The following is a 27028-nucleotide window of genomic DNA, read 5'->3' on the forward strand; positions in this document are numbered from 1 at the left end:
AGGCAGGACACATCAGGCAGGACACATCAGGCAGGACACATCAGGTAGGACATATCAGGCAGGACACATCAGGCAGGACACATCAGGCAGGACACATCAGGCAGGACACATCAGGCAGGACATATCAGGTAGGACATATCAGGCAGGACACATCAGGCAGGACACATCAGGCAGGACACATCAGGCAGGACAGACCAGGTAGGGCACATCAGACAGGACACATCAGTCAGGACAGATCAGACAGGACACATCAGGCAGGACAGATCAGACAGGACAGATCAGACAGGACACATCAGGCAGGTCACATCAGGCAGGACACATCAGGTAGGACATATCAGGCAGGACACATCAGGCAGGACAGATCAGACAGGACACATCAGGCAGGACACATCAGGCAGGTCACATCAGGCAGGACACATCAGACAGGACACATCAGGTAGGACACATCAGGTAGGACAGACCAGGTAGGGCACATCAGACAGGACACATCAGTCAGGACAGATCAGACAGGACACATCAGGCAGGACAGATCAGACAGGACACATCAGGCAGGACACATCAGACAGGACACATCAGGTAGGACACATCAGGCAGGACGCACTAGGTAGGACACATCAGGCAGGACACATCAGGCAGGACACATCAGGTAGGACATATCAGGCAGGACACATCAGGCAGGACACATCAGGCAGGACACATCAGGCAGGAGTCGCAGGACACATCAGGCAGGACAGACCAGGTAGGACACATCAGGCAGGACACATCAGGCAGGACACATCAGGCAGGACACATCAGGTAGAACACATCAGGTAGGACACATCAGGCAGGACACATCAGGCAGGACACATCAGGTAGGACACATCAGGCAGGAGTCGCAGGACACATCAGGCAGGACACATCAGGCAGGACACACCAGGCAGGACACATCAGGTAGGACACATCAGGCAGGAGTCGCAGGACACATCAGGCAGGACACATCAGGCAGGACACACCAGGCAGGGCAAATCAGGCAGGACACACCAGGCAGGACACATCAGGCAGGACACACCAGGTAAGACAGATCAGGTAGGACATGTCTGATAGGACGGATTATGTAGGATAGGTCAGGCAGGGCATTTAAGGTAGGCCACATGAGGTAGGACTGATAGGTTGTATACATCAGATAGCACATGCCGGCTAGAACACATGAGGCAGGACACCGGCAGATCTAGACTTCCACATCTCACCCACAGGATCTAAGCACTGCTAGAGAGGGACATCGCTGCTACGCTCACCCCTCAGGCTTCCAAGCCAAAACCTCAAACTTAGCATCACAGTAGACCGCTGCCTTGGGAACAGGGCAAAGCCCACAACTCAAGTCACACACAAAAAGTACCATATACTCGCCGTTCATTACTACCCACTTTGAACCAATAGCAAAATGCTCTTTAACATAAAGTCAGACTCAACAGTCCAGGGTCCTCTAACAGGACTGAATGCTCAACCTTCTGAATATGTTTTCTACATACATGCTTTTGATGCGTGTCCATCAAATGTTCCGGCCTTCTTTAAATAGATAGATTGTGAAAGATTGGTGACAAGTTGAAACATTGGGACAGCGGGAGAATTTCAAGTGGCCACATGCGGATTCGAAGCATGAGCCAGTGGATGGGCCAGTGGTGGGTGTTTCAAGTGGCCACACAATGATCCTACATGTTGGGCAGACAGTGGTGGGGGCTGAGGATGGGCTGTGGCAGATCTGTCGTGCTGCGACATATGAGCTCTATTCCTGGGGCTCAGGTTGAAGAAGCGGTAGGTCCTTTGAAGGGGCCACACATGGAGCCTACGGTAGGGCCGAGGGAGAAGCAGGGGAGGGCTTTTCATGGGGCCACACATGGACCCTATGAGGGGGCTGAAGTGGAAGCAGCGGTGGACGTTTCAAGTAGGCACAGGTGGGCTTCTACACCTGATGCCACCTCAAGCAATTTCCCTATTGCTTTAAGACAATAGGGAAATGGGTAAAGGTCGTTTACAACGTGGTGTTTACACTGTACGATCTTTACCACGCTGCCATTACAACGCAAGTCATTACTACGACTTGCGCTGGATGTCGCTCTTGGTTATGGAATATTGTGCTTTTCTATTCCAACACCGTCCCTACTGTTAAGTGGGCTGGAGTTGGAATAGAACATTATAATAGTCCTCAATCCGTGCCCTCCAACGCAAGTCGTTGTAACGACTTGCGTTGTATAATCCGCGATGTAAAGTACCGCGATCAAAATGATCGCGTTGTACTATCATACATCAGGGAAATATGTATTTTATCTCCTTATGAAACTTCAATGTAATTTACAGACTTTTACACTCATTAATGAAATGGCAAATGGCAAGTACAATATTACGAAATAGAGGATTGAATGTCATGTGAAAGTGCAGGCTGATTACGTTTTAGTGGCACTCCACCCCCTGCTTCTTTTTAACCTACGCCTTTTCATATGTAGTTTTACTCGCGTCTTCAGCTGATGTTTCGTACGGTGCCAAATGGGCACGTCTCGCTTCTTCTGGAAATGTGGAGATATTGGCTCATGCCTGCGCAAGTATCTGAACAGCAAACGCTCACATGCTTCTGTCATGCTGGTTGTATGTGTTCAGTGCTCTGTTTCCATCTGTGTGGGGCAATAATGCTGCAAGTCATCGAGAGTGCCTTGAATAAGGCTCCAAAGTCTGCATCACAGACTAGAGTCTGGGGCACTGTGGGAGATATGTGTTTATGCTGTGTTTTTGTATGTCTTTAAGAATGTTGCAGTGTATAATTCATCGCATGGTGTAGTTTAGTTGCAGTGTATAATTCATCACATGGTGTAGTTTAGTTGCAGTGTATAATTCATCGCATGGTGTAGTTTAGTTGCAGTGTATAAGTCATCAAACAGTGTAGTTTAATTGCAGTGTATAATTCATTGCATGGTGTAGTTTAGTTGCAGTGTATAAGTCAGCGAACAGTGTAGTTTAGTTGCAGTGTATAAGTCATCGAACAGTGTAGTTAAGTTGCAGTGTATAAATCATCGAACAGTGTAGTTTAGTTGCAGTATATGTCATCGAACAGTGTAGTTTAGTTGCAGTGTGTAATTCATCGCAAGGTGTAGTTTAGTTACAGTGTATAAGTCATCGAACGGTGTAGTTTAGTTGCAGTATATGTCATCGAACAGTGTCGTTTAGTTGCAGTGTATAAGTCATCGAACGGTGTAGTTTAGTTGCAGTGTATAAGTCATCGAACAGTGTAGTTTAGTTGCAGTGTATAAGTCATCGAACAGTGTAGTTTAGTTGCAGTATATCTCATCGAATAGTGTCGTTTAGTTGCAGTGTATAAGTCATCGAATGGTGTAGTTTGGTTGCAGTGTACAAGTCATCTAACATTGTAGTATAGTTGCAGTGTACGAGTCATCGAAAGGTGTAGTTTAATTTCAGTGCATAAGTCATCGAACAGTGTAATCTAGTTGCCGTGTACGAGTCATCGAATGGTGTAGTTTGGTTACAGTGTACAAGTCATCGAACGGTGTCAGACTGGTATATCCTTAGGACTTGAGATTCTGTTCACGCTCATGCTTCCTTAGTTCTCTACTTCCTGCCTGGCTTCATGACCCAGTCCAAATGTGGGGCTGTAGGTAAGAGCCCTGTTTACTTGCGCTTTCTTGGATGCATTTGTGTTTGTCTTTTAAATGCGTCCTTAGTGCTTGTGATGTGTGAAGTTCTGCCTGATGTTTTCTTGTGTTTTGATTAATCAAAAAGTGGGAGACTAAGAGCCAGTTTAAGGTCCAGTACCCTTGCTCCTCACTATAATTGACATGTCTAATCAGTGTGGGTACGTGTTTCTATGTGGAGAGGGCAGAGAGAACGTTAAAGAGAAGGTGTGGTTAGAATATATGGTTCCAGGGGTTCTTCCTTATCTGGAAGTGCTGCCCTCACACGCCCTTGTGGGTGTCAGGCTTCATCTTCAGGTGTTTTGGTCCTGTGGAGCCGGCGCTGCAATGTCCCATGGGCCCCGGAAGAGGGCTGTTTGTTGGAGATCTTTTCTTGTATCAGCCGTAACGGTGCATGTGGGTGTGTGGGATATAATGTGTAAGGTGGAGAGTGTGATCTTCAAATTCCCTAAAGGAGATCAAATCTTATTTAGAGACACTTCGGTAAGGTTAAAGATGCGTTTGTGTACACAAAGTTATGAAAAGCCACTACACAGTAAGGGCCATATGTATGAAGGCCAAATAGGTTCGCAAACGCCGATATTCGCAGAATTTCGGCGTTTGCGAACTCATTTTCGCAAAATGGTATGTATGAAAGAATTTGGGTGCAAAATAAGCAATCGCAATATTTGCCATTCCTTATTTTGCGATTGCATTTAAGGAATCGCAACATTTGCGATTCCTTAAATACAATGTATGATGAAAAAAAATTGCTAATTGTCCCAAGGAATCGCAAATTACCACCAACTTCAAGTTCGTGGTAATTTGCGAATTTCTTGAAAAATGCCCTTTTTAGCATTTTTCAAAGTGCCATGTAATGCACATACATGCCCTTAGGGCATGTATGTGCGCCACATGTGCACCCATGCTTATTTCAGGGGTGCAACAGGGTGTCCTTTGGACACCCCTGCACCCTTGAAATTATTCTCAATTTGCGATTAGAAAATTGCGAATCACAAATTGAGAATAATTTCCCCTTCATTCCTATGGGCCTCCTGGCCCATAGAAATGAATGGGAAATTTCTTAATTGTGATTAGCAATTTGCTAATCGCAATTAAGGAATTTTAAGAAATCGCTAAAAAGTAGCGAATTTCTACATACATACCATTTTGCGATTTTTAAATAGCGATTCCTTAAAAATCGCTATTAAGAAATTGCAAAAGGGAATGTTGATACATATGGCCCTCAGTGTGTTATAGTGAACTATTGTGATTCCATTATTCAGGTCGACATGTTTCACTCAATGTTGGTCCAGTACTGGATCCCTAGCGCTCCGTATCGCTGAGTTCGGGTGGGAATCTAGGGTCAGATGTACGACCATTTTATTTTGCGCCTTGCAATTTGCGACTAATTGCGAGTCGCAAATTGAGAGGTGCAAAATAAAATGTACAATAGTGTGTTTAACACTGTTTGCGATTCCCAGTGGGGTTGCAAATCCCAAAGGGGTCGCAAATTGCAAGGCTCAATAGTATTAATGAGCCTTTCGCAATTTGCGAACCCATTGGGAATGATAGGCCCTCCCAGAGATGGTGGCCTGCTGGGCTCAGCAGACCAATATGTCAGGGACTGCTTTTAAATAAAGCAGTTTTTTCTTAAAGTGCAGCTCATTTTCCTTAAAGAAAACGGGTTGCATATAGATTTTATTTTAATAAAACGTTTTCGTTTCATTTTTTAAGGGCAGGCAGTGGTCCCTGGTGGAGAGGTGTGGTGCAGCGGCAAGGGTAGCTGACTTCGGAGCACTGGGTTCACGGTTCCCCAGCCCCGGCGGCAGCTCAGCCCAGCACCATGTGACTCTGGGCAATATCTCACTTAATTTCCACAATGGCTCCCAGCGCCTTGAGACCCATTAGGGTGATTAGTTCGCGCTTTACAAATACGTATTTACATTTACACTTTACATTTACACTGCCAGCCCTTAAAAAATATTCTTGCATGTATTAGCAAAGGGGAAGGGGTCCCCTGGGGACCCCTTCCCATTTGTGAATGCATTACCACCTACTTGAAGTAGGTGATAATTGATAGTGTTTTGCAACCGCAATTGCGGCCGCAAAACATTAGTACATGGTTTTGAGGCTCGCTTTTTGGAAATGAACGCCCCTTCCAAATAGCGAGTCGAAAACCTTTTTAGAGAGTCGCAAATAAATTGCAACTCGCTAAATAGGCTTTGTACATGGCCCATGATGTTTTTGCATGTGCAAATAGGTTCGCAAACCTGTTTGCGAATGCAAAAACGGATCGTACATCTGGCACCCAATAGACTTATAATACTCAGTCCATGGTAGTGATACAGTAGATCCTAGGTATATATGCCATGCTCATCCCATAAATCAACCCACACTCATTGGCCATAATGTGCCCTAGGTCGGATGCTGACTGGGTATGTAACTAAACCGCAATAATCTCGTGGTCCCCTGTCTTGGCCCCTAATATGACACAATTTTACTGGGCAGACCACGAATAATGTCAATATAACTGGTCAGGGGGACATACCTCACCCCATGGAAAAGTTCAAAGCTCTGAGCTCCAGGCACCAGCACTAAAACAACTTCCATTTATTTCTGCAGCCCTCAATAAAGCAACTAGTTCAGTACCCACTAATTTAGGAGGCTTTGAAGTGAGATATGAGAAATAACTTCACAGAGGTGTGTGGGATGGAGATTGTTGACGTCCATTATTGGTCCATGCACCAAAGCCATAGTCATTGTGAGACCTGAACACTAAGGGCCCGATTCACAGAATGAACTTAAGACTCAATCCTAAACTTACTACTATTTTGGTATTCACAGAATGCACTTACTACTTTTGGTATTCACAGAATGAACTTACTACTTTTGGTATTCACAGAAGTTAGGATTTTGTCTTAAGACAAACTTAAGACAGACTTAAGTTAGGATTTTGTCTTAAGTCTGTCTTAAGTCTGTCTTAAGTCTGTCTTAAGTTTGTCTTAAGTCTGTCTTAAGTCTGTCTTAAGTCTGTCTTAAGTCTGTCTTAAGTTTGTCTTACGACACACTTAAGACAAACTCCTAACTTCTGTGAATACCAAAAGTAGTAAGTTCATTCTGTGAATGCCAAAAGTAGTAAGTGCATTCTGTGAATACCAAAATAGTAGTACATTTAGGATTGTGTCTTAAGTTCATTCTGTGAATCGGGTCCTAAGAGCCCCTGAGAATGGTGTTTGGTGCGATGAACCAGAGGTCACAAACAATCACAACATCAGAGCTGTGCTACGCATTACAGCTTATTGGAATCCAGCCTGTGATTGGGCCAATGCTTTTAGAAAGCATGAGGCTGTGGTTCAGGTCTGACACTTAGAAGGACAAAGAGGCCAAGTTTGGCAAAGACCAGTGTAGAGTTTACAATGTTTCAAAGAGGAGAGTGAGTTTGCTGTGCCAATGTAGCAAGCGCAGAGGATCCTGTCCTGGGACGATGCCACCATAAATGTGCAAGCTTCGAAGGCTTATAATGACAACAAACTGAGGTGGTGTGGTCACTGGAGTGAACATGTGGGGAGAGTACATTACTCGTGTGGCGCTTCAGTCGATGGAGACAAAGCAGAAACTGCTGTAGGGTAAGCTTCACTCCCTCTCTAAATATTTAACAATGTAGTATGGCACACTACACATAAATTGCACAATGCACACATGAAGCTGTTTGCACTTGAAGGTGGCGTTATGCAATGTGTAGAAACATGAGAATAAAGAAGCTCCTTGGCTCACTAGTCCCCCGCTTACCTGGACGCAGGGCGACGGTGAGCACGAAGCGCAGCTCCTCAGACCGGGGCAGGTATGTGGCCGACACGGATCTGCGCTGGAGGTGCTGGACGAGCATGGGTTGCCTGCCCAGCATAGGGTCGTACTCCACAGTGTGGTTACAGCGCAGGGGCAGCACAGCTCCGTTCTGCACCACGCGAGAGGTGGACCAGGCGTAGAGCTGTCCAGGGCCTGTCTGGATGTAGCGCTCGTTGAAATCCTGGAGGCACAGCGAGGAGGCAGTGATTAAAACCAACAGAGAAGAAAGACTCAGACAGCAAAGAGAACCAAATAATAGACAGCAAAGAGAAACTAATAATAACTGGATGCAGGGAAGAGACTTATTAGAATTGGAACCACAACCTGGGGGAAACAGGGTGCCCTAGAAACAGATAGAAGAGCCTGGACAGGCACAGAAAAAGAATGTCATCAAAACCTGGAAAGAGAACCAGAATAAACACAGACAGAGTGAAGTAATTTTGCCAGAGCTGGAAAAGAGAACCAAGACAAACAATAGAAGGGAAAGAAGAACCAGGGCAAATAACAGAAGAGGGAAAGAATTCAGCAAAACAAAAACAGAAAAGAGAACCAGAAGAAACAGGGAGAAACAGTTCAAGGAAGAAGAGAAAGAAACACAAACAGATGGAAAAATTAAGTTGCAAAGGAGACAACAGTCAAACACAGACAGGTGGTAATGATTCAGCAACACAGAAATGAGAACCAAGATAAACACAGGTAGATGAAAAACTTTCTGCAAAACAGGGAGGAGAAACAGGACAAATACCAATAGATGTAAATAATTCAGCCAAACATGGAGAGGAGAACCAGGTCGAACACAAACAGAGGGAAAGATTTCACCCAGAAACAGAAACGAGAACCAGAGCAAACATCAACAGATGGAAATAATTCATCGAAAACTGAAAACGAGGACCAGGTTAAAAACCAAAAGAGGGAAAGAATTTAATGAAGAATATAAAGAAGAGCCATGACAAACACAGAGAGGGAAAGAACTGAGCAGGTAACAGAAAGGAGAACAAGAACAAACCCTGAAAGGTAGAAAAAAATAAAGCAAAATCATGAAGTAGAAGCTTGTCCAAATGTAAGAAAAACTGAATACATACCCTTTTAAAGAAAACTACAATATGACACAGTAGCCCTCTTTCTCTCCAAGAAACAAGGTACCCCTCCAATCCCTTGTTGACTTTATCTTTGCCTCCCCTCCCCCCATTTTCAGTGCTGCACTGCATCACAGCTAGGGTTGAGCTTTACAAATACCACATACATACATCAAGTCAAAGAAAGATGGAAATGTTTCATCCAAAAAGGGAAACAGGAATCAATAATGGCAGGAGAGATAAATAGGAAGGGGAACCACAAATAAAGTCCAGCAAACTGCGGACGTAAAATGAATATCAGTTCATAATTAACTCTGGGCCCAATTTAGAGTTTAGTGGATGGAGCAGAGGCAGTCAGGGTGGCAAGGGAATTTAAATTCGCCAAACTGCCTTTACTCTGTCCACCAAATTTAGAGTTTAATGCTGGCCCTGCAGTGAGCTCTCTGCCATCACAGTGGTCTATACAAGGCCATTTAAAAGTCTGGTGTGCATCCATCACTGGTTACAGACACTTACACCAAACTTGTAAAACTTCAATTTTCCAAAAACAATCTCCCCTGGGGTGTGAGGGGCATTTTTTTTTGGGGTGTATTCTGGCAGTGACGGACAGCAAAACGCAAACCACACAACCGTCCACTCTAAATAGGCCAGATGGACAAATGACTTATCTCCGACGGCCTCGGACAATCAGAGGAAGGTTAATGAATAATTTCAAGGGCCACGATTTGCATCCGTTAAATACAAATAGGTTTGTAAAGTGACCCATTAGTGCATCTAAGAGCAAACAGACTATTTGACCAGAGCAGAAGAGTGAGGGAGGTGAGAGACGACTGTCTGGAGTTTTGCAACAACAGATAAGGGAAACAGTAAGAAGAGAAGATTCCCAGAGCCTTTTACCAAAGCCGCTTAAAGGACAAGAAATATACGTCTGAAACTTTATAGTTATTTATCAACATATGCATTTGTCATCAAAAAGATGATCTTATTTAATCACAGGAAATAAGTGGCTAAAATTAAGGCAGCACGCTCTGCAGATGTCTATTAGTAAGGAAAATTAAACTCGTCTGTTCCTGCTAGATTTTAGTTTGATAGATTGTTTTAAATACAACAAAGTCATGTGATATGTAATCCCAATATATGAAAGAACTTGATGCTTTGCATTGATGTAGACTAGTCTTGTCGGCGCTACGCAGCGTTGCAAAGGCTGTGTAAGGCACCTGGACGAGGGGAATAGCTACCATCGGTGCAGCAGGTGCAGTGCACCCGGACCCAGAGCCCTGAAGGCCCATTGAGCCCTGATATATGCTGTATTTTGCTACCCCAACAATAGTCAAATGGGTCATTTTCCTTGCTTGCACCTGGGCCTGAGGCATCATTGCTTCAGCTTTGGTTTGGATGGTGCCCAGAAAGGGCAGGCCAGTCAGATGACCCAGCTCCAAGGAAGAACGGGCAGAGGTCCGGATTTGAGTCTTATTAATGAGGCGGCTGATACTACAGATGACGGGGCACCACTGAAGCGCAGCGATGGACCTGCTCTCTGACACAGGAACTTGAGAATCAACAGAAACATTCCCTAATACGTGAAGTACTGCTTGAGTAAATAAGGGGGCGTTGCTGATAATCGATTACGGCCCTAGAACAGGGGAGAGACTATTCTGAAGCCATGGAGCTGTTTGGGCCCGTCTGTAGAATCCTTACACCCCCCCTGCTCTCACTGGTTGGTCCATAAGGATCAGTATTCTTAGGGTCAATAGGGGACAATACATTTTATCAATGCAGCACACTAGGGGTTAATGATGGGGCACCTCCCATTAACAGAGTTATGAAGCCAGTACTGGCTGGGCCACTGACACGGCAAGATTGTGAATGTGAAGCTGACACAGCGATTTGTAATCAGGGTTCGAGACAATCAGGGTACCTGTAGGTCACCCCCTTCCCAAGCCTATAATACCGACATTTCGGAGACGCCTTATACTGCTGAAAGCACACAGACTCTAATGCCACCGAAACAACAGCTCGAATCCCAGAGGCAGCTCCTCATGTCAGAGGCAGTGAAGGGCACAGCTAAGAAGGGTGAACCGCAGTAGAAAGAGACTCCCATCATGGCGACCTTACCTCAGGAACTCTGAAGCAAGAACCTTCATCCATTAATACATAGGAAGGGGTAGTCAAGGCCAGCACAGCACAAAGAGAGATTGAGGTCAAATCAATGAGAACAGAGCTAGCCATGATGCAAACTGGGCTGGATTCTGCGGAAAAGAAAATGGAGGCTGTGGCATCGCAATTGAGCTTAATGTGTAGGGGCCTGAACTCGAACAGGTCTAGAATATACAAAATTCCATTAGTGGATCTGGAGGACAGAAGGAGATGTTACAACATGCACATTGTTGGTTTACTGGAAGGAGAGGAATGGAACATGAGGAGAGCTTCATGATCTCGTATCTCTGAGATGTCGTGCAATATGAATCTACGCTGAAAGCTGAACTTCAACAAGGACACGTAGTGCGCTCGAGCGGCCTTCCAACATCAGAACACTCCGAGACACGTAGTGGGGTGTTTCTTGAGACTCCAGTAAGCACGATAGGTCATAACCTTAGCCAAGACGCACAACAGCCCCTTCCTGTTCGTGAACCACAACAGTTACATAGCTGAAGATTTCCCATATGTAACCTCCTTTGAGCGAAATAAATTCTTGTCTCTCTGCCCCAGGCTCTGAGTAAGGAATCTCCAGAAAGGCCTTTAGAACCAGCGATGCGGTTAGTCACAAGTGATGAGAAAAATAAGAAATTCACCAAACCAGAGGATCTAGAATCATTTCTGGGCAGTAGAGTACTGGGAGCAGCAAATCTGCTACAAATCAATATAACAGATATTGTTCAACCGGCTACTTAACCAAACCCACACAAGAGACCGGATCAGCAAAAGAAAGGTACTGCCCCAAGTTGAAAGGATACTGGGAGGGCGTAATAAAGTTTATTCAGTCTCCCTTGAGTTACCTCCTGCCTGTAAACCCAGAAACTATACCTCTAGGCCTTGGCCCAGCTGGGTACAAAGGCCTCTCCAAACAAGATTGGTATGATGTGTTGCAGGGTTTTGGAATCCCAAATATTACCACTGCATTTAACGGGAACATGACGTTAACTACATCCATAGTACAAAAGTACCAGCAACTTTAGGTTATACTTGCTCTTGAACGACTGAACAGTAATGTACAGGGTACAAGCTTACGATTTGAGAGCAAGTCGAAACTAAGACCGGAAATCACGAGTCAAGACATTTTAAATGTAGTTTGTTCCCTAGATGAAAGGCAAGGGGGTCATTTTGCTGATGAATGGTTAATAAACCAATACAATCCATAACAAGAGAAAAACTTGAGGGAATTTTCTATGTGCTGATAAGATACATAGGAAGAGCTCTGTAATGTAAATTTGCATAGAATCAACTTGTTGGGAGGAGGGGACTAGGTATATGTAATGAATGCATATTAGAGGAATCAGTCCCTCTCAGTAACACGACAAACAAATGCCTTGCTTAATTAATATAACAAAACTTAATACAAATACATTTGATAACAAAATAGTGGTTTTGGCGTGTGGATTATAATATCTCACTATAACTTTGACTAGCAAGTCACTGATCATTAAACATATGTTTTCACCAAGTCTCTTTATTAATTAATGACCTGAAAAATATTCTGTAGACTGCCAAACTCTCCTGAGGAACACAGTGGAGTCTCAAGCGAATCTAAAACAAAATTTGTTACAGGTACTCTAAAACGTACTTCTTTTGGTGCATGAATCTATCATAGTTTCACATGGTAGGCATCAACCACCAAGCCACGCCCCCTGTCAGGAGGAGGAAGTGTTGGGTTCAAATACGCTGGATATAAATGTTAAAGTAAGTTATTTGTAATCATCATGCGGATTTGTCATTGGATTTGTCATTGCTGTCAAAATCATTGAGTATCTCTGCCCGCGCAGGATTTTGCAGCACAATTTTTAAGAAGAACCTTTCTCCTGCAACCATTCTGTTTATTTTTCTTTAAAAAAATAAACCAATAAGATTTAGTCAAAAAAACAATTTACAATCCTTTCCAATTCTGTAAAAAAAATGTAAAGGAACTGCAAGATTATGTTGCCCCATATGCAGCAGTGCGTCTCTTTCGCAAAACATAACCCTTTAGAATCAGGTTCTAGAAAATATATCATATTGGGTCATGAAGCCAAGAACAATGACTAGGGGCCAGATGTAGGTAATCCCAGATTACCGATTCTTAAATACCGAATCATACCGATTCGGTATTTAAGAACTGGCAATTGGGATGTAGGTATATTTACCGAAGCAATTACCGAATTGGTAAGATTCGGTAATTTTACCGAATCGGTATTTACCGATTCAGTAATTGCCATTGATTCCTATGGGCCTTTAGGCCCATAGGAATCAATGTCAATTACCGAATAGGTAAATACCGATTCGGTAAAATTACCGAATTTACAAGGGGGACAGGGTGTCACTTTGACACCCTGTTGCACCCCTGATTGTGGCTTGTGTGCCATGTGACACACAGACATGCCCTTAGGGCATGTTTGTGTGCCACATGGCACAGGTGTACATGCACAGATGTGCATGTACACAGGAATTAGTTATTTACCATGAGATAGTATTTCATGGTAAATAACGAATTCTTAAGGGCCTGTGACACTATTTTAAGTGCCACCTACATCTGGAATTACAGATTCGGTAAATATACCGAGCCGGTATTTTACCGCATCTGTACATTTACCGAATTGGTAAATTTACAGATTCAGTAAAATTCGGGCCCCCTACATCTCAAAAACCAATTACCGGTCGGTAACGGCCGAAATCGGCCGTTACCGACCGATAATTGGCGACCTACATCTGGCCCAAAGTGAGGTTGATTTTGAAAAGAGTGGAGAATGGAGCGTTTTCAAGAAGTCCCAGCTTAGGCACAGAGACAAAGAATATTGGGTCTGCACAAGAGTAAAATATAAAAAGACATTGCTGATAACTTTGAGGGTGTCTCCTCCGACACCGCTCAGAGTCTCAGATCTTTTATCTTCCCTCTGTTCTCTAAATTTACAGGCACCAGAGACAAGGGAGACATCTGCTATAGTTTTAAGCCCACGTATTTTCACTGCATGTTGCTGACTGAAGACACGCTTGTCCTGGCTTTACCAAACACATTACCCACCTGGACCACCACAGTGGACGATGCAGAGAGGGATTCTGGAATAAATCCATTGATGACCATGTCCAGCAAGAGGGCGCCTTCAGAATCCAGACCGCGGGCGATGTGCGTCACCCGCACAAGCTCTCCTGGAAGGACAAGGAAACAGCAGTCACAGCTGGAGCACCAGACTTTGGAGGGGCACTACGGCAGGTCAAGTCACAAATACCCTCACTCCCCCAACCCCACAGCCCCTCGTACGCCATCACCCACCCTACACCATCACCACAAGGAGCACAAAGGCAATAGTCTGGCTCACCTCACATAATTCTGACTACATAGATGAACTAAACACATGATGCAAAAGGCAGAGGCTCACCCACTGCCTGTTCCCCCATATGGAAGGTGCCTGAGAGCACGGGGTGCAATGTCAGATACAAAGCCTGCTGTAAAGCTAGGCCTGGGCGGTAAATTCCGTTCCGCTCGCGGAATTTGCAGAATTTGGGTAATTTTGCATTCCGTGGAGAACGCGAAATTGCCGAAAATTCTGCATTCCGCGACTTACCGAAATGTTTTCTTGTTCGCGTTCTCAAAATGCGTGTTTGCAAGATATTTCCCCCCAAGCACGCAAACAGTGATTGCGAACAGTAAAAAAGCATTGTGAAGAAGCAATTCTGCGTGTTCGTGGAATTTCTGCGTGTTCGCTGAGATTTTTTTCCGTTTCGCGGAGATTTGCGTAACGCGATTCCGCAAATTCCGCCCACCCCTATGTAAGGCACATGAGTCTCAATTAAACAGTGGTATCTACCACACCACAGAGCCACTTGAAGCATTCTTCAGGCCTGTCACCAAATGTCCACAGTGAGATTTGGGCAATCTCATGACACTTCACAGAGAGATGGGGATCTCACTGTCTGAGGGTGCGGGGTGGCCTTCTCCATATAGATGTCTAACCCCCTGCCTGCTCTGCAGTCTGAAGGCCCTCTTGTGGCCTGCTACAGATGGGTGTCACCCTCATGCCTGCTCTGAAGTCAGAAGTTCACCTTGTAGCCTTCTGCACATGTATGTTACCCCCCCTGACTGCTCTGAAGTCCCATGATCCCTAAGCAGCCTTCTGCGGATGGGCGGAACCACCCTGGCTCTTATGAAATAGAAACGTCTTTGCAGCTGATTCCACAGACTCAATTCCTGTTGACATGTAGGACCCCTGCCCCATCCATCCTCCAGCCGCACCCACTCCTTCACCCTCCAACTCTTCTGGTGCACCATTTTGTAACCTGAACTTCACATCTGGAGCTAGCTTTCAGAGCATTTGACTCATCCTCACCTGTAGTGAATTCCACCTGCGACTCCTGACGGAAGACGCCTTTGGTCAGAGCAAATCCGTTCGCCGTGCCACCGTTCTGAAAGGCCGAGGACCAATAAACGGGGGCAGTGACTGCAACCAAAGTCCTCATCAGCGGTCCTGGCGGAGGAAAAGCAAAAAGAGTCAGTTCCTCTGCCATGGAAATTGTGGATGGAGGCTCAACTTTCCAGGCAGTGACTTGGCACCAAGTAGAAACATCTCATTCCCACCTCTGATCTTCACGAGATTTAAAACAATTCTTACATTTACCATAGAGTCAATCAGCCAACAAACTAGAAATATGGTGATACAGAGCCGGATAACTGCATTAGGCTGTGAGCAGGATTAATACTTGAATGAATAATTGAACAAATAAATATATGGGACGTGCAACCGCTGCCCTGAGGTTTCCTGGTAATACCTTGGTTATCCTGCCCCTAAATACACCTGTCCGTCACAGTGGGCTGGTTCCACGGTTGGTGCTCCTCTCTACCGTGCTCCTGTCTCCGCCTCACTCTGTTGGATCCGCCCACGTGTGCTTCGAAGCTGGTCCCAGGCTTCTCTGAGCTGTACAATGTTTACTTTGTGTCTTGACTTACCGATGCTGGGCGGGATGTTCTCGATGCTGGTGCTTATAGTCGCTGTGCCGGAGTAGTGGTCCTCGGTGATGTTGGCACTCATTGACGCAATCCCAAACTCTCTGTGGTTAATGATCCCGATCAGGCTCCCTCTGACCCTCAGTGGCCCGGCTGGCAAGGAGGAACACAAAAAGGGAAGGGGGAACATAGAATAAATAACAATCCTTAGGGACCTGCCATCTTCAGAAACATCATGAATCAATCAGGGGAGAGGGGTTGGCCTAACGGCTAAGGCGCTCAACCTTGGACCTGGGGATCTGGGTTCGAGTCTCGGTAACGACGCCAAAAACCCCCTGTGGTTCTGGGCAAATCACTTAATCTCCCCGTGCCTAAAAAATTAAAGTGTGTCCTCATTTAACGTAACTGGTGCTATGTAAAGCGCTCTGATAACTGATTCAGTTCGGTTCTAGTTCGCGCTATATAAAACTCCGAAAAAAAAAAAAAAAATCAACAAATGACAGCGATGCACGATCGAAGAGACACCTACTGATGTCAAGGACTAAGCCAACCGCGTGCAAGGACACTCGAAATGTGGTATTAATCCTAGGCTTCTGGCGCCTCTGGGTGGAATTTACACACGTGGATTAGGTTAAAGCTGTGCTGTACGGTGTAGAGAACCACTAAACTCCACAAACTTTGAGCCTCAACTTAATATACGATTTACTTCACTCCCCAGCACACGTCAGATATACATAAAGGATTCCCTATTATGGTTGAGAACAGTTCAATGTATCATAGGGATGTATGACGGTACAACTCGTGCTTTCACAACGCGTACCGTTACCACGCAGGTTTTACAACGCAAGTCGTTACAATGACTTGTGTTGGGGGGCGCTGGATAGTGAATAGTTTAATGTACTATTCCAACTCCAGTCCCCGTAGATAGTAGGGAAGGTGTTGGATAGTAAATTAAACTATTACCTATCCTACGGCGCCCTCCAGCACAAGTCGTTGTAACGACTTGCGTTGTAAAACCTGCGTGGTAATGGTACCGCGTTGTGAAAGTTTCGTTGTAAAGGATGTTTCCCGTATCATAGTCATGCAGGTAAATAATCAACAATTCCATCTGGTTATTCGTTGTTTTATTTCCTTGGTCTTGTCTTTTTAGTAGTCAAAACAGTCCCAGCCAACACGTGTTTCGTCACTTTTGGGGGGGTAGTGTTCCCGCGACTTCCTCAAGGCTAATGCTACAAATCCGTCATTTTTGAAATGCGCTGATACTTCCAACCCACATTGGGGTTCCAATTCTTGCGACGCGCCCACAAAGTTAAGTCCAAATTCACTATCTCCTTTTTAATCCTCAATTCAGGTATCTTCTATTTTTGTATTTCTTGGACAGCACCTCGCTCCACGTTGTGACCGCGTTCGGTTACCGAACGCGGTCACAACGTGGAGCGACGTGCTGTCCAAGAAATACAGAAATAGAAGATAACTGCGTGCAAGGTTTGCATTTACAAAACATTTCAGATCACAGCCCCACATGGTCACTGCTTGACCAGTGCATTTTCCAATATATCCCCTGTCGCAGAAAAGAAATACAAACCATGGAGCCTCCCTATGATCAAGAGACGACTTGCATATCCTGTCCTGGGACTCAGCCAATACGTTACTCGCCATCGCTGCACCGCGGCTGTCTACATACCCATGGGGAGGTACAAGCAGGCACTACACTTCTCCCTGTGGCTTGGTGGTCACTCCCAGACCCTTCTGCTTGAGCTGCTAGTCGACTGATGCACTTGTGCCTCTGCTGCCCTCCCCCACCCACAAAATCCCCACTTCGCCCACCATTGCCACTTCCCATAAATTGGTGCATTGAAGAGAGATCCACTGGGACTGAGGTGAAAAGATTGCTCCTGACTGCTCACTAATTGTTCATGCTGCTTCAGAATGTATTTATTCACTCTCATGGTGTTGGTAAAAGCTGTAGTGCCCCTCAGTGGCAGAGCAACAGACTACAGGTCTCTCCTGTGACCTCAACATCTGGCACACTTCACATAGTCACTGGGTGTCAGTGGTGTACCAGCACCTTTCCTCTCCTGCCCTCTCACCTACCCAGACTGGGTCTGGTGGCTTAGTGGACTAATGCCTCCACTGTAGAGGCATGTATTCGACTTCATGGTCGCAGGTTCAAATCCTGAGTGGTCCACTCAGTCTTTCATCCTTCTGAGGTGAATCAAATGAGTACCATTGAGTTACATAACAATGAACATCTGCCATTCAGCACCAAGATGCTCTTGGGTGGACATGCGCTTCACAAATACGTATGTTATGAGCGGCAACGCTGGTAAAGGCGGCTACTCTGAGCCATGTCAGCTCCAGTTAAAGGGGGAATTAAAAATACAATCAGCTGCACAGCATTCACTCACCAGCTAGTCACTACTGATCCTCAGCTTTTTTTGTGGCAATCTTAAAAGGCTAGACCTGAGGTGCTTAAAACATATTTAGACTCGAAAACTACAGCTTGGGTTCCCAGAATAACATCTCTCCACTGCGGAGAGTTTCACGGCACTGCGTCTCTTGCAGACAGCCCTTTGGACAACATCTGGCCTGAGGACTCCTGTCTTCACTCCTTTTCCTTCTCAAATACCCCAAAAGCCCTTGTCGTAACCAGATGCTGGGGCACATTCATTGTGAAACCTCACAGTCTATGGGCACATGTATTGGTGAATTCAGATTAGGAGAAGCTTCTCTGAAAGTCTACCCAAAATGTGCTGATACTTACCCGGGCAGGGTCCCTCCTGGCAGGATGCCGTGTCCACGCCGTGGCCAGTGCAAGCTTTACCTCCATTCTGTGGGGCTGGGTCAAGGCAGGACCGGGTGCGTTGGCGCTCTCCCCCACCACAGGATACGGAGCAGACCGACCAACTGCCCCAAGCTGCCCACTTACCGTCCACTTCGGCAGAAAGAGAAAGCGTAGCGATGGGGCAGAGGATGGAAGCGGCATTTGGAAGGTAGGTTCCAGAAGAGAGAAAAAAGGGAGGGCAGAGAGGAGAAGACAGAACAGTCAGAAGGAGTCAAAACAATGATGTAAACCTAGAACATTGTATATAGCAATGATGCTTCTACTGCTTTATGACAGCTTTGCACACTGTAGTAATAGACAACATTCATAAGGAGAACTGCATGTATACCTTGAGATGGGCACATCCTGAGATCTCATAGGCTCTATAAATTCCTCATTCTTAAAGAAAGCTGCAATTATACTACAACATCACAAACATTATACGAATGGAGCTGCATGTTTTTATGACATCACAATCAAACAATCTTCAGGAAGGCACATTATGACATCTGAAAAATTCTACTGGAGCTACCCATGCATTATGACATCACACTCAAACATTCTACGAGAGAAACTGCATTGTATTATGAGATCACATTCTGTGAGCTGCATAAATATGACATCACAATCAAAGATTCTTCAAGAGGAGCTACACACGCATGCACACGTGAATATCACCACAATGCACCATCATGCACGAGGCAAGCGTGCTTCGTACCTGGGCACGGGGAGAGTAGGCAGCTCCTGGACTCGGTGTGGCGGCCCGGGCAAGGCAGACCTCCATTGGCCGGCGCAGGGTCATTGCACAGCCGGGTTCTCTGCTGGACACCTTGGCTGCAGGTTTGGCTGCAGGGTCCCCAGTCTGACCAGTCTGAGAATCCCCCATTAGCTGAGGAGAGAAGATAGCACGGCCAGTGAGAGCATGAAGCAAATGATGGTGGGGGGGGCACCTAAGAGGAGGCAAGCTTGGGGTTCATGGGGAGTCAAACAGATGCCTTGGCCCACAGAAGACCGCCATGTCTTGGCCTCTTTTGTTTTTTTATAAACAACTTTATAAAGCTTGGCACAATATTACAATCACTATACCTTAGAAGTCTGTACTCTTGTCTAACCCTGGGCAATAAACTCCGCTCCGCTACGTTACTAGGTGTCCCTCACAAGTCAAATGCAAAAGCATTGAAATTATTACAACAAGATGCAGTTCAACTAGTGGTTGCTAGATGTCCCTCAAGTCAAATGCTTTTGCATTTGACTCATGAGGGACACCTAGTAACGACCAGTTGAACTGCAGCTCTTTGTAGAATTATTTTGATATTGGATACTATAATATTCACTGCCCACTGCTAATCTCGTCCCATAATGCTTTGCAGGGCCTTTGGTTGGGATTGTATTTTTGCCCATAACTGTGCTTGGGGTGGTCCGAAGAGGATGGGACCACCACCGAACCGTTCAGCAAGATGTGCTCTTTGTTTTCAAGGCATCTGCTTGGTCCTCCCCCTAGGTTAGGGGTGACCCCAAAATCATCTTCTCACTGCTTGCTAAATTTTCATTTTCACTTTTGTGAAATTACTATATGCATTTTAGCATGTAAAAACAGAGATACTTGATATTTTATCAAAAGTATATGAGGTCTCTGTTTTATTAATTGGGAGTCCGACGGAGTGAAGTTGCGGAATTCATGGAGTTTCTGATCAAGTACTTCTCCAACTATGCCCACCCTTACTCTTGTCACATGTATCAATTTTGCTGCACAAAAATTCTTGATTTCAAGTGTTGTCGTCTTCACATTCTACTACTGGTTGTATCTGAGCTGCACAAATATATACCTCAACTATAAAAACATATAAAAAACAATATAAATATACTTGAGGCTTTAATAAAATTCTTTCTTTATGAAGTTATTATGACTATAAGACGGGTTGACATGCAACGTGGAGAAAATCTTTATGTTGTGGTATTTGCACAATGCTCTTGCCATGTTATATATCCATATCCATAAGTTACAAGTCTATTTAAAATGTTTTATACGAGTTGGTGAACAATTCTCTTGGGAAGCTCGATGGAGTATTACCCTCACATATTCATGAAAGTGTCTGTCCTGAGGAAGGTGGCGAGTATGGACAGTATCACCGAAACGCTGCATTGATAAACTTGTTAACACAGTGCAAAGCATGTTTGGATGAATATGGTCTTCCCTGCTCTGCATAGATAGATATGTAACAAAATCTACAACTAATATGTTTAATACAATTCATTAGTCATTAGAGGGACAAATTGTTAATTTTTGTGTTGCATTTTAATAATAGCTTTGAAGACTGACAGGGGTATTCATAAAGGCAACGTAACTTACACTTGTGAATAATTTACACGTATAATTTACTCTTACACTTATGAGAAACTTTACTATTTTGGGCAATTCTCAAAATCCAAGTGTTTAGTTACTCAGAAGTGTAGACTTACACATACCTATCCCCTGAAAAAGGAGGTGGAGCCAAATATATGAGCGCAAGTTATTACTGCCAAAAATGCACCACATATGTTCAACCACTGATAATACAACACCATTCCACAGAAATTAATGGATGTAGGGATTTTTTAAAAAGCCCACAGGGAATAATGTTAATTTAAACACAATTATTTCATATGGTTCAAAATATAAATAAATATAAGTTAATGGTAAACATATATATACAATTAAAACATTTATTATTCAATTATGACATATTGTAACAATAATTTTTGAATTAATAAATTAATGTCCAATTGTTTTTATTAAAATATAATTGCATTGCTTTTAAATAATTCTATGGATAAATGTTAATTATTATTCATTCATAATAAAGATTTTTTTTTTTACTTTAGGTGGGAATTAATTTTTTTATTTAAACTTCAGAAAATATTTTTCAAATAATATATTTTAATTAGTTAAATATTTAATTAACAAGTTAATAGTGCTGTAGCAGTTTGTATTGTGTTTATTTAAAATGCATATAAAATGTATTTGCATTAATATTTATTATAAAATATGTTTACTAATTACTTATGAATTTTAAGAAAGTTTTGTTGTTTTGACTATACTTTACCTTAGGGAGATCTTCAACCTGACTGTGAAGTCTCCTTTTGGCAAAGTATAGGGAAAGGTACAAAAGTTTAATTCACTCAAAAACAATTATTACAAATATTAATGTACATTAATTGTATATATTTATTTCAAATGTAGATCAAATTAAAACATGGTCAATACTCTTAATTTAATTGTAAATGAAATCTTTAGTTAATTAAATATATAAAATTAAATTTCAAATGTTTTTGGGTGGTAAGGCAGGCTCACAATAGACTTTCTGTGAATGATAAGTTGAGGAGGGTTTCCTCAGCTCTTCCTTTACCTGAGAAAGTCTCTGCAGTCTCCCAGCTCTCTGTCCTTCCTTTCTCACGCTCTCTCTCTCTCTCTCGCTCTCTACTAGGAAACTGCAAAGACTGCAGTCTCCCACAGGTAAAACAATCAGGTGAGTGGAAGCTGATGCCGAAAATTTACTGACAGTGAAAAGTAGTGCATTTGCCGGTGTATGTACCTGAATGCGGGCGACACGCAAATTGGGGGTGAGTTGGCGGACATGCTAACTTCCACTCATGCTTCTATTTTGCTCCCCTGCCCCTTTTACTTTTTTTAGTATTTGACTTTTTTTGTTTTGTAGGCCCTTGCAGCTGCAAGCTCTTTACTCTATTATGCGTTTTGTGCACTTTTTAAGTGAACAGCTCCAACAAGGGGGTCCATCGATGTAGAACAGTAAACGAAAAGGAAACAAAAAAAATCGCCTCTTGAGTGATGTGAAGCATGCGTGTGCATTTATAGTGACACATGCACACCTGTACGTCATCATGCTGGGGTTGGAGGAATTAAATGTAAACTAAATAAGTGCCATGAGGAATATGTGCATTTCAGAGGTGGCAGGGGTGCTGTTATAACAGCTCAAGGAGAGATGCTAAAAAAGACCAGGGCCAGTACCATCTATTTGGAGGCAAGGGAGGGTAGCCCGAAGTAATCGCGGATGGTAGGGGGCACATTTGGTAACTGACGTCACATGAGAGGAAAATGGGAGATCATTGTCAAAGGTAGCATCCGTACTGCAAACCTTCGAACAGGATCCCTAATGTAATGCCTTGTGAAACGAAGAGGTGAAGGGTCGACAGAGCCCATAAACCGGACTTCAGGCTTGGACTTTTCTAGCAGATCCAATTGAAGTGCATGTAGTTATAGACTTGCTTCAGACAGTTTTCTGCCTTTTGGGGACCCAATGTTCCCTTCTTTCAGTTTGAGATAAAGCTGAGTACCGGCCACATACAAAGTGAACATGTGTGACCCCCAGTATGAGAGCTTTTGGGGCCATGTAGAAATTCCAGAGACTGGGAGAGTGTCTGGACCCTTGGGTGACTGCCGAAAGGTCTTACTGCTTTCAAGGACTGGTTCAGTTTTGTGCCTGAAAGCAGGGGTGGTCTTAGCCCCAAAGTTTTTGCTCAGCAACGACCACGGCCTGAAGGCGATGGTAGTCCAGCTGAGAGTCTATGAGTCCCAGGATTAGAGGCCTGGCCTTCACGATGGTGGCTCTCAACAGTGGCTCCAGGCCGCTGAGGCGTGTCGTGGTGGCCCTCAGAGGAGACGGGACTCGTGCTCAACGTCTTGCCACGTTTACGGTTCTGGGCTCTTGCAGCTGTACCTCCCCGGACTCAGAGGAGAACTCTGCCTTGACGTTTGGAGATAAATAAACGAGCTCTGGCTTTGATGGCCCCGGCTGTTCTTCCTCTTCTGCCTCAATGTCCTGCTCCCCAAAGATATCATGAGTCTCTGGATCCTGGAGCAGTGCCAAATGGCCTATTGGACTAGAAACTAAAGCAGACCCAACACTTGGTGTTGTCGTGTTCGGGGGAGAGACATAGATCACGGACTTGGTGGTGACCACTCCAAGGGTTTTTGGAAAGGCTCTGTGGATAATAGTGAAAAGGCCTCCTTTGCATCACTCCAGGTGCAGTTTCGGTGAGGAAGTTTGAGGGAAAGGACTAAAAGCCCTGAAGAGGGCCCGGGGCCCTCACTGGTGGGCACCGAGGGCTTTAGACATCTGATACCGTAATTTGCGGTGAACAGGGCTGTTCATCGTCTAAGGGCCTGATTCCGATGCGGTGAGGAAAGCATTCCTACCTAGGGCCCGATTATGATGCGGTTAGGAAGGCCTCCTAACACCATTTGCTCTTTCCAAATTGGATCGGGAACGTGTCTTCCCAACCGAGGCTAGATTACGATGCGGTTAGGAACATAGGCTCCCATAGAAGTCAATGGAGGTCCAACCAAATCGTATCGGGTAGCATCCAGATGCATCATACTCGGTCGGTCGGACTCTCCCGACTCGAGTCGGTCGCAAACCATTTCCAATCCGATTCGATCGGGAAGATTTCCTAACCGCATCAGAATCGGGTCCATAGTGTTTTACACTCCACCACCTATAGTTAATCCCTGCTGTGCTAATATTGGCCCATCTCGGCACTGTGCAGACCACAAAGACACGGCTGGGCTATCCTCTCCTCCCACAATCACAAGCACACAGGCCATTTTCTTAGGTGGCTGCCCGGCTTCAGCCCGTTGCTTAGACTGCCCTCTGCAACCACTGGTCCTCCTATTGTTTTGTCTCTTTCTGTTATATAGTTCCTACGTCAGCACTATTGGTATATGCTGCGCGTCACTGATCTCTAGCTATGAGGCTGATTTAAATCTTGGCGGACGGGTTACTCCTACACAATGGTGACGGATATCTCCCATCCGCTGAAATGTAAATCCCATTATATCCTAAAAAATGTATATTTTGGTGGACGGGATATCCATCACTGTTGATACAGAATAACCCATCCTCCAAGATATAAATCTGGCCCAATATTTTCTATTTTATTTCTTTTATCTTAGGTCCTAAACCTATATATAATCTTACTAGGCGAAACCAGGTAGCCGGACCAGCATTACTGAATGGTTCCCTGGGATGTATAGTTCTGGTCTCGCTCATCTTATCCCTTGCGTATCAAGAGTAGGTGAGCCGTTGGCTCTCCTTGCTCCTGAGATGATCTGCTGAAGATTAGTGTCCAGTGTCCTCTTATCCCTACTGATCCCATCTCTAGGATCCCACGCTCTGATCACTGTCCTCCTGACAAGATGCTCTGACCACGTACCGAAGACCTTCAGCTCCATGCTCCGTCGGTCCGCGCCAGCGGGATTCGAGGCCGTGCACAGGTAATATCCAGAATCCTGAATGTGGGCAGGGTGAATCCGCAGGGATCCGTCAGGAAGGAACGCCAATCTGAGCAGGAGCCGTAGCGAGAAGAGGGATGGAAGGAAGGAGATCAGGATAGAGAGAATGCAACATAAGACAGGAGTGGAGAGAGAAAGAGAGAGAGAGCGAGGGAGGGAGAGAGAATGAAGGAGCAATTGAGAGAGGGAGGGAGAGAGAAAGAAGGAGAGACAAAGAGTGAGAGAGGAAGAGAGAGAGAGAGAGAGAGATAGGGAGAGAGAAAGAAGGATAAAGAGAGAGAGGGAGAGACAAAGAGAGGGAGATGGGGACAGAGAGAGAAGTGAGATAGAGGGACAGAGAGAGTGGGAGAGAGAGAGGGAGGGAGAGAGTTAGAAAGAGAGAGATAGAGGGAGATAGAGGCAAAGAACGAGAGAGAGGGAGGGATAGTGACAGAGAGAGAAGTGAGATAGAGGGACAGAGAGAGTGGGAGAGAGAGAGGGGACGAGGGAGAGAGAGAGGGGGATAGTGACGTGAGAGATAATGATAACAAGGCAGGAGGATATGGTATGGGAAACAGTGAGAAGTGACAGTAAACGATGTAGAGTGAGGGGTGAGGGACAGGGATTCAGAGATTGAAACAAGATTGTGGAAGAGAGCGATAAGAGTAAGGAGTGAGGGAGCAACAGAGAGAGATATGGAGTGACAGGAACAGGGTGAAATTTGGAGCGAGCAAGGAGAAGGGGAGTAAGAGGGAGGGAGAGGGAGAGAGAGAGAGAGATGGATGGAACACGAGGGAGAGGAGAGCAGAGGTTGTAGAACCAGGCACAATGGAGTGATAGATACAAGAGGCAGGAAGCAAATAAAAAATTGAGATTAATAAAAGAGATTTATGGCAGCCATTGGAGCATAATGAAACACAAACAATCCATCGAAGAGAAACCCTCCCTATGCTGCCCTTCTCCCCTCTTTGTACTCTGAAGCCCCTGCAGATGTTTGCAATACCATACCACACTGACAGGTGTTCAGGTGACCAGGAGCCCTCAGCCCTGTAACCTTCTCCACTCCCGCCCTAACACTTCTGCTGTGGGCTTCACTGGACAGTATAAGATTAAAGGCAGGTAGCAGCTGAGATGTGTCTCTGCTCCTCACCACAGGAGACTGTCCCTGCACTCCAGCCCTCTCTCTGACCCTCCTTACCTGGCACTCTCCTTCAGTTCACGGTCATCCTTCCACCAGGTCACGGTGGGCTGGGGGGAGCCCTCCGCCCTGCAGGGGAGCTCGGCCGTCTGGTTCACAGGCAGCCTCAGGATAGAGGGCCTCGGCTGGATAAAGGGGGCCACTGCAAAGGATGAGAAGGAGACACGGGTGAAGGCAAACCAGCTGTGTGATCTTGTGCACAAACCTGTTGAGCATAAGGACCTGCAGTTATACTCAGGCACCTACGTATTGTAATTGTATTGTAATTGCATTTATATAGCACTTACTACCCCTGACGAGGCGTCAAAGCGCTTTTTCGGCGAGTAGCACGCTACTCCAGGACCCAAAGAGGATTAGTGTTGAATTAGTATAGAGAAACATGCAAGTACATTTTAAGTGGTGGATAGGTTAGTCAGTTATTTGGATTTGGAATGATAGCAGAAGGATAGAGGAGGACAAAGGTTTGTATTTATATAGCGCTTGTTGACGCACGCTATTCAGGAAGCCCATAAAGGATTAGTGGTGAATTAATATGGCGAAATATGAAGTAATTTCAGTGGTGGATATTAGTCAGTTACTTGTAGTGAGCGTGTGTAGATGTACCTATGTGTGCAAAGTTGTGCAGGTGTGTATATGTGAACACACGCACCTGTCTAGAAGCCCACGCCATACATGCTGTCACAGTCTTCACAAACAGATAACAGTAAATCACGTCACCAGAACAGATATGTAATCTCATTAAAAATGCCTCATTACATTGGCCTTGGAAATGTACCGCTCTGACTCCATTCCTACCAGTTTGGGTGCTGGCGCAAAGCCACACAGCCATCTTGATGCGTCTGTGAAGTTATCACTGTTAAAGTTGTCTATGGCCCTCGCTGTTAGTTTGCTGGAATTGGGTGAGGTATTAGCCACGTGTCGTAAATACCTTCTATTCTGAGTTTAAAAAAAGGAAAATGGAGTATAACATGCAGAATCTGTTTTTAAAACACCAAATACTGCATGTTTTGCCTTTTTTCCTGGGCCTT

The 27028-nt window shown here is 44.9% G+C and overlaps 1 protein-coding gene across 1 annotated transcript in view; it reads right to left on the reverse strand.

The window, feature by feature from the left end:
- HMCN2 (hemicentin 2) overlaps positions 1 to 27028 on the reverse strand; it is a 761275-nt gene that overhangs the window by 61749 nt on the left and 672498 nt on the right. The window contains exons 73-80 of the mRNA XM_078646218.1: positions 26001 to 26142; positions 24745 to 24872; positions 19253 to 19423; positions 18475 to 18645; positions 15714 to 15863; positions 15097 to 15234; positions 13794 to 13918; positions 7449 to 7686 (exon numbers count right to left, since the gene is read on the reverse strand). Coding sequence (XP_078502344.1) covers positions 7449 to 7686; positions 13794 to 13918; positions 15097 to 15234; positions 15714 to 15863; positions 18475 to 18645; positions 19253 to 19423; positions 24745 to 24872; positions 26001 to 26142 — 1263 coding nt within the window. The remainder of the gene's footprint in view (positions 1 to 7448; positions 7687 to 13793; positions 13919 to 15096; positions 15235 to 15713; positions 15864 to 18474; positions 18646 to 19252; positions 19424 to 24744; positions 24873 to 26000; positions 26143 to 27028) is intronic.

This window comes from Lissotriton helveticus, chromosome 5_1 (genome assembly GCF_964261635.1).
Source record: "Lissotriton helveticus chromosome 5_1, aLisHel1.1, whole genome shotgun sequence".
Lineage (NCBI taxonomy): Eukaryota > Metazoa > Chordata > Amphibia > Caudata > Salamandridae > Lissotriton > Lissotriton helveticus.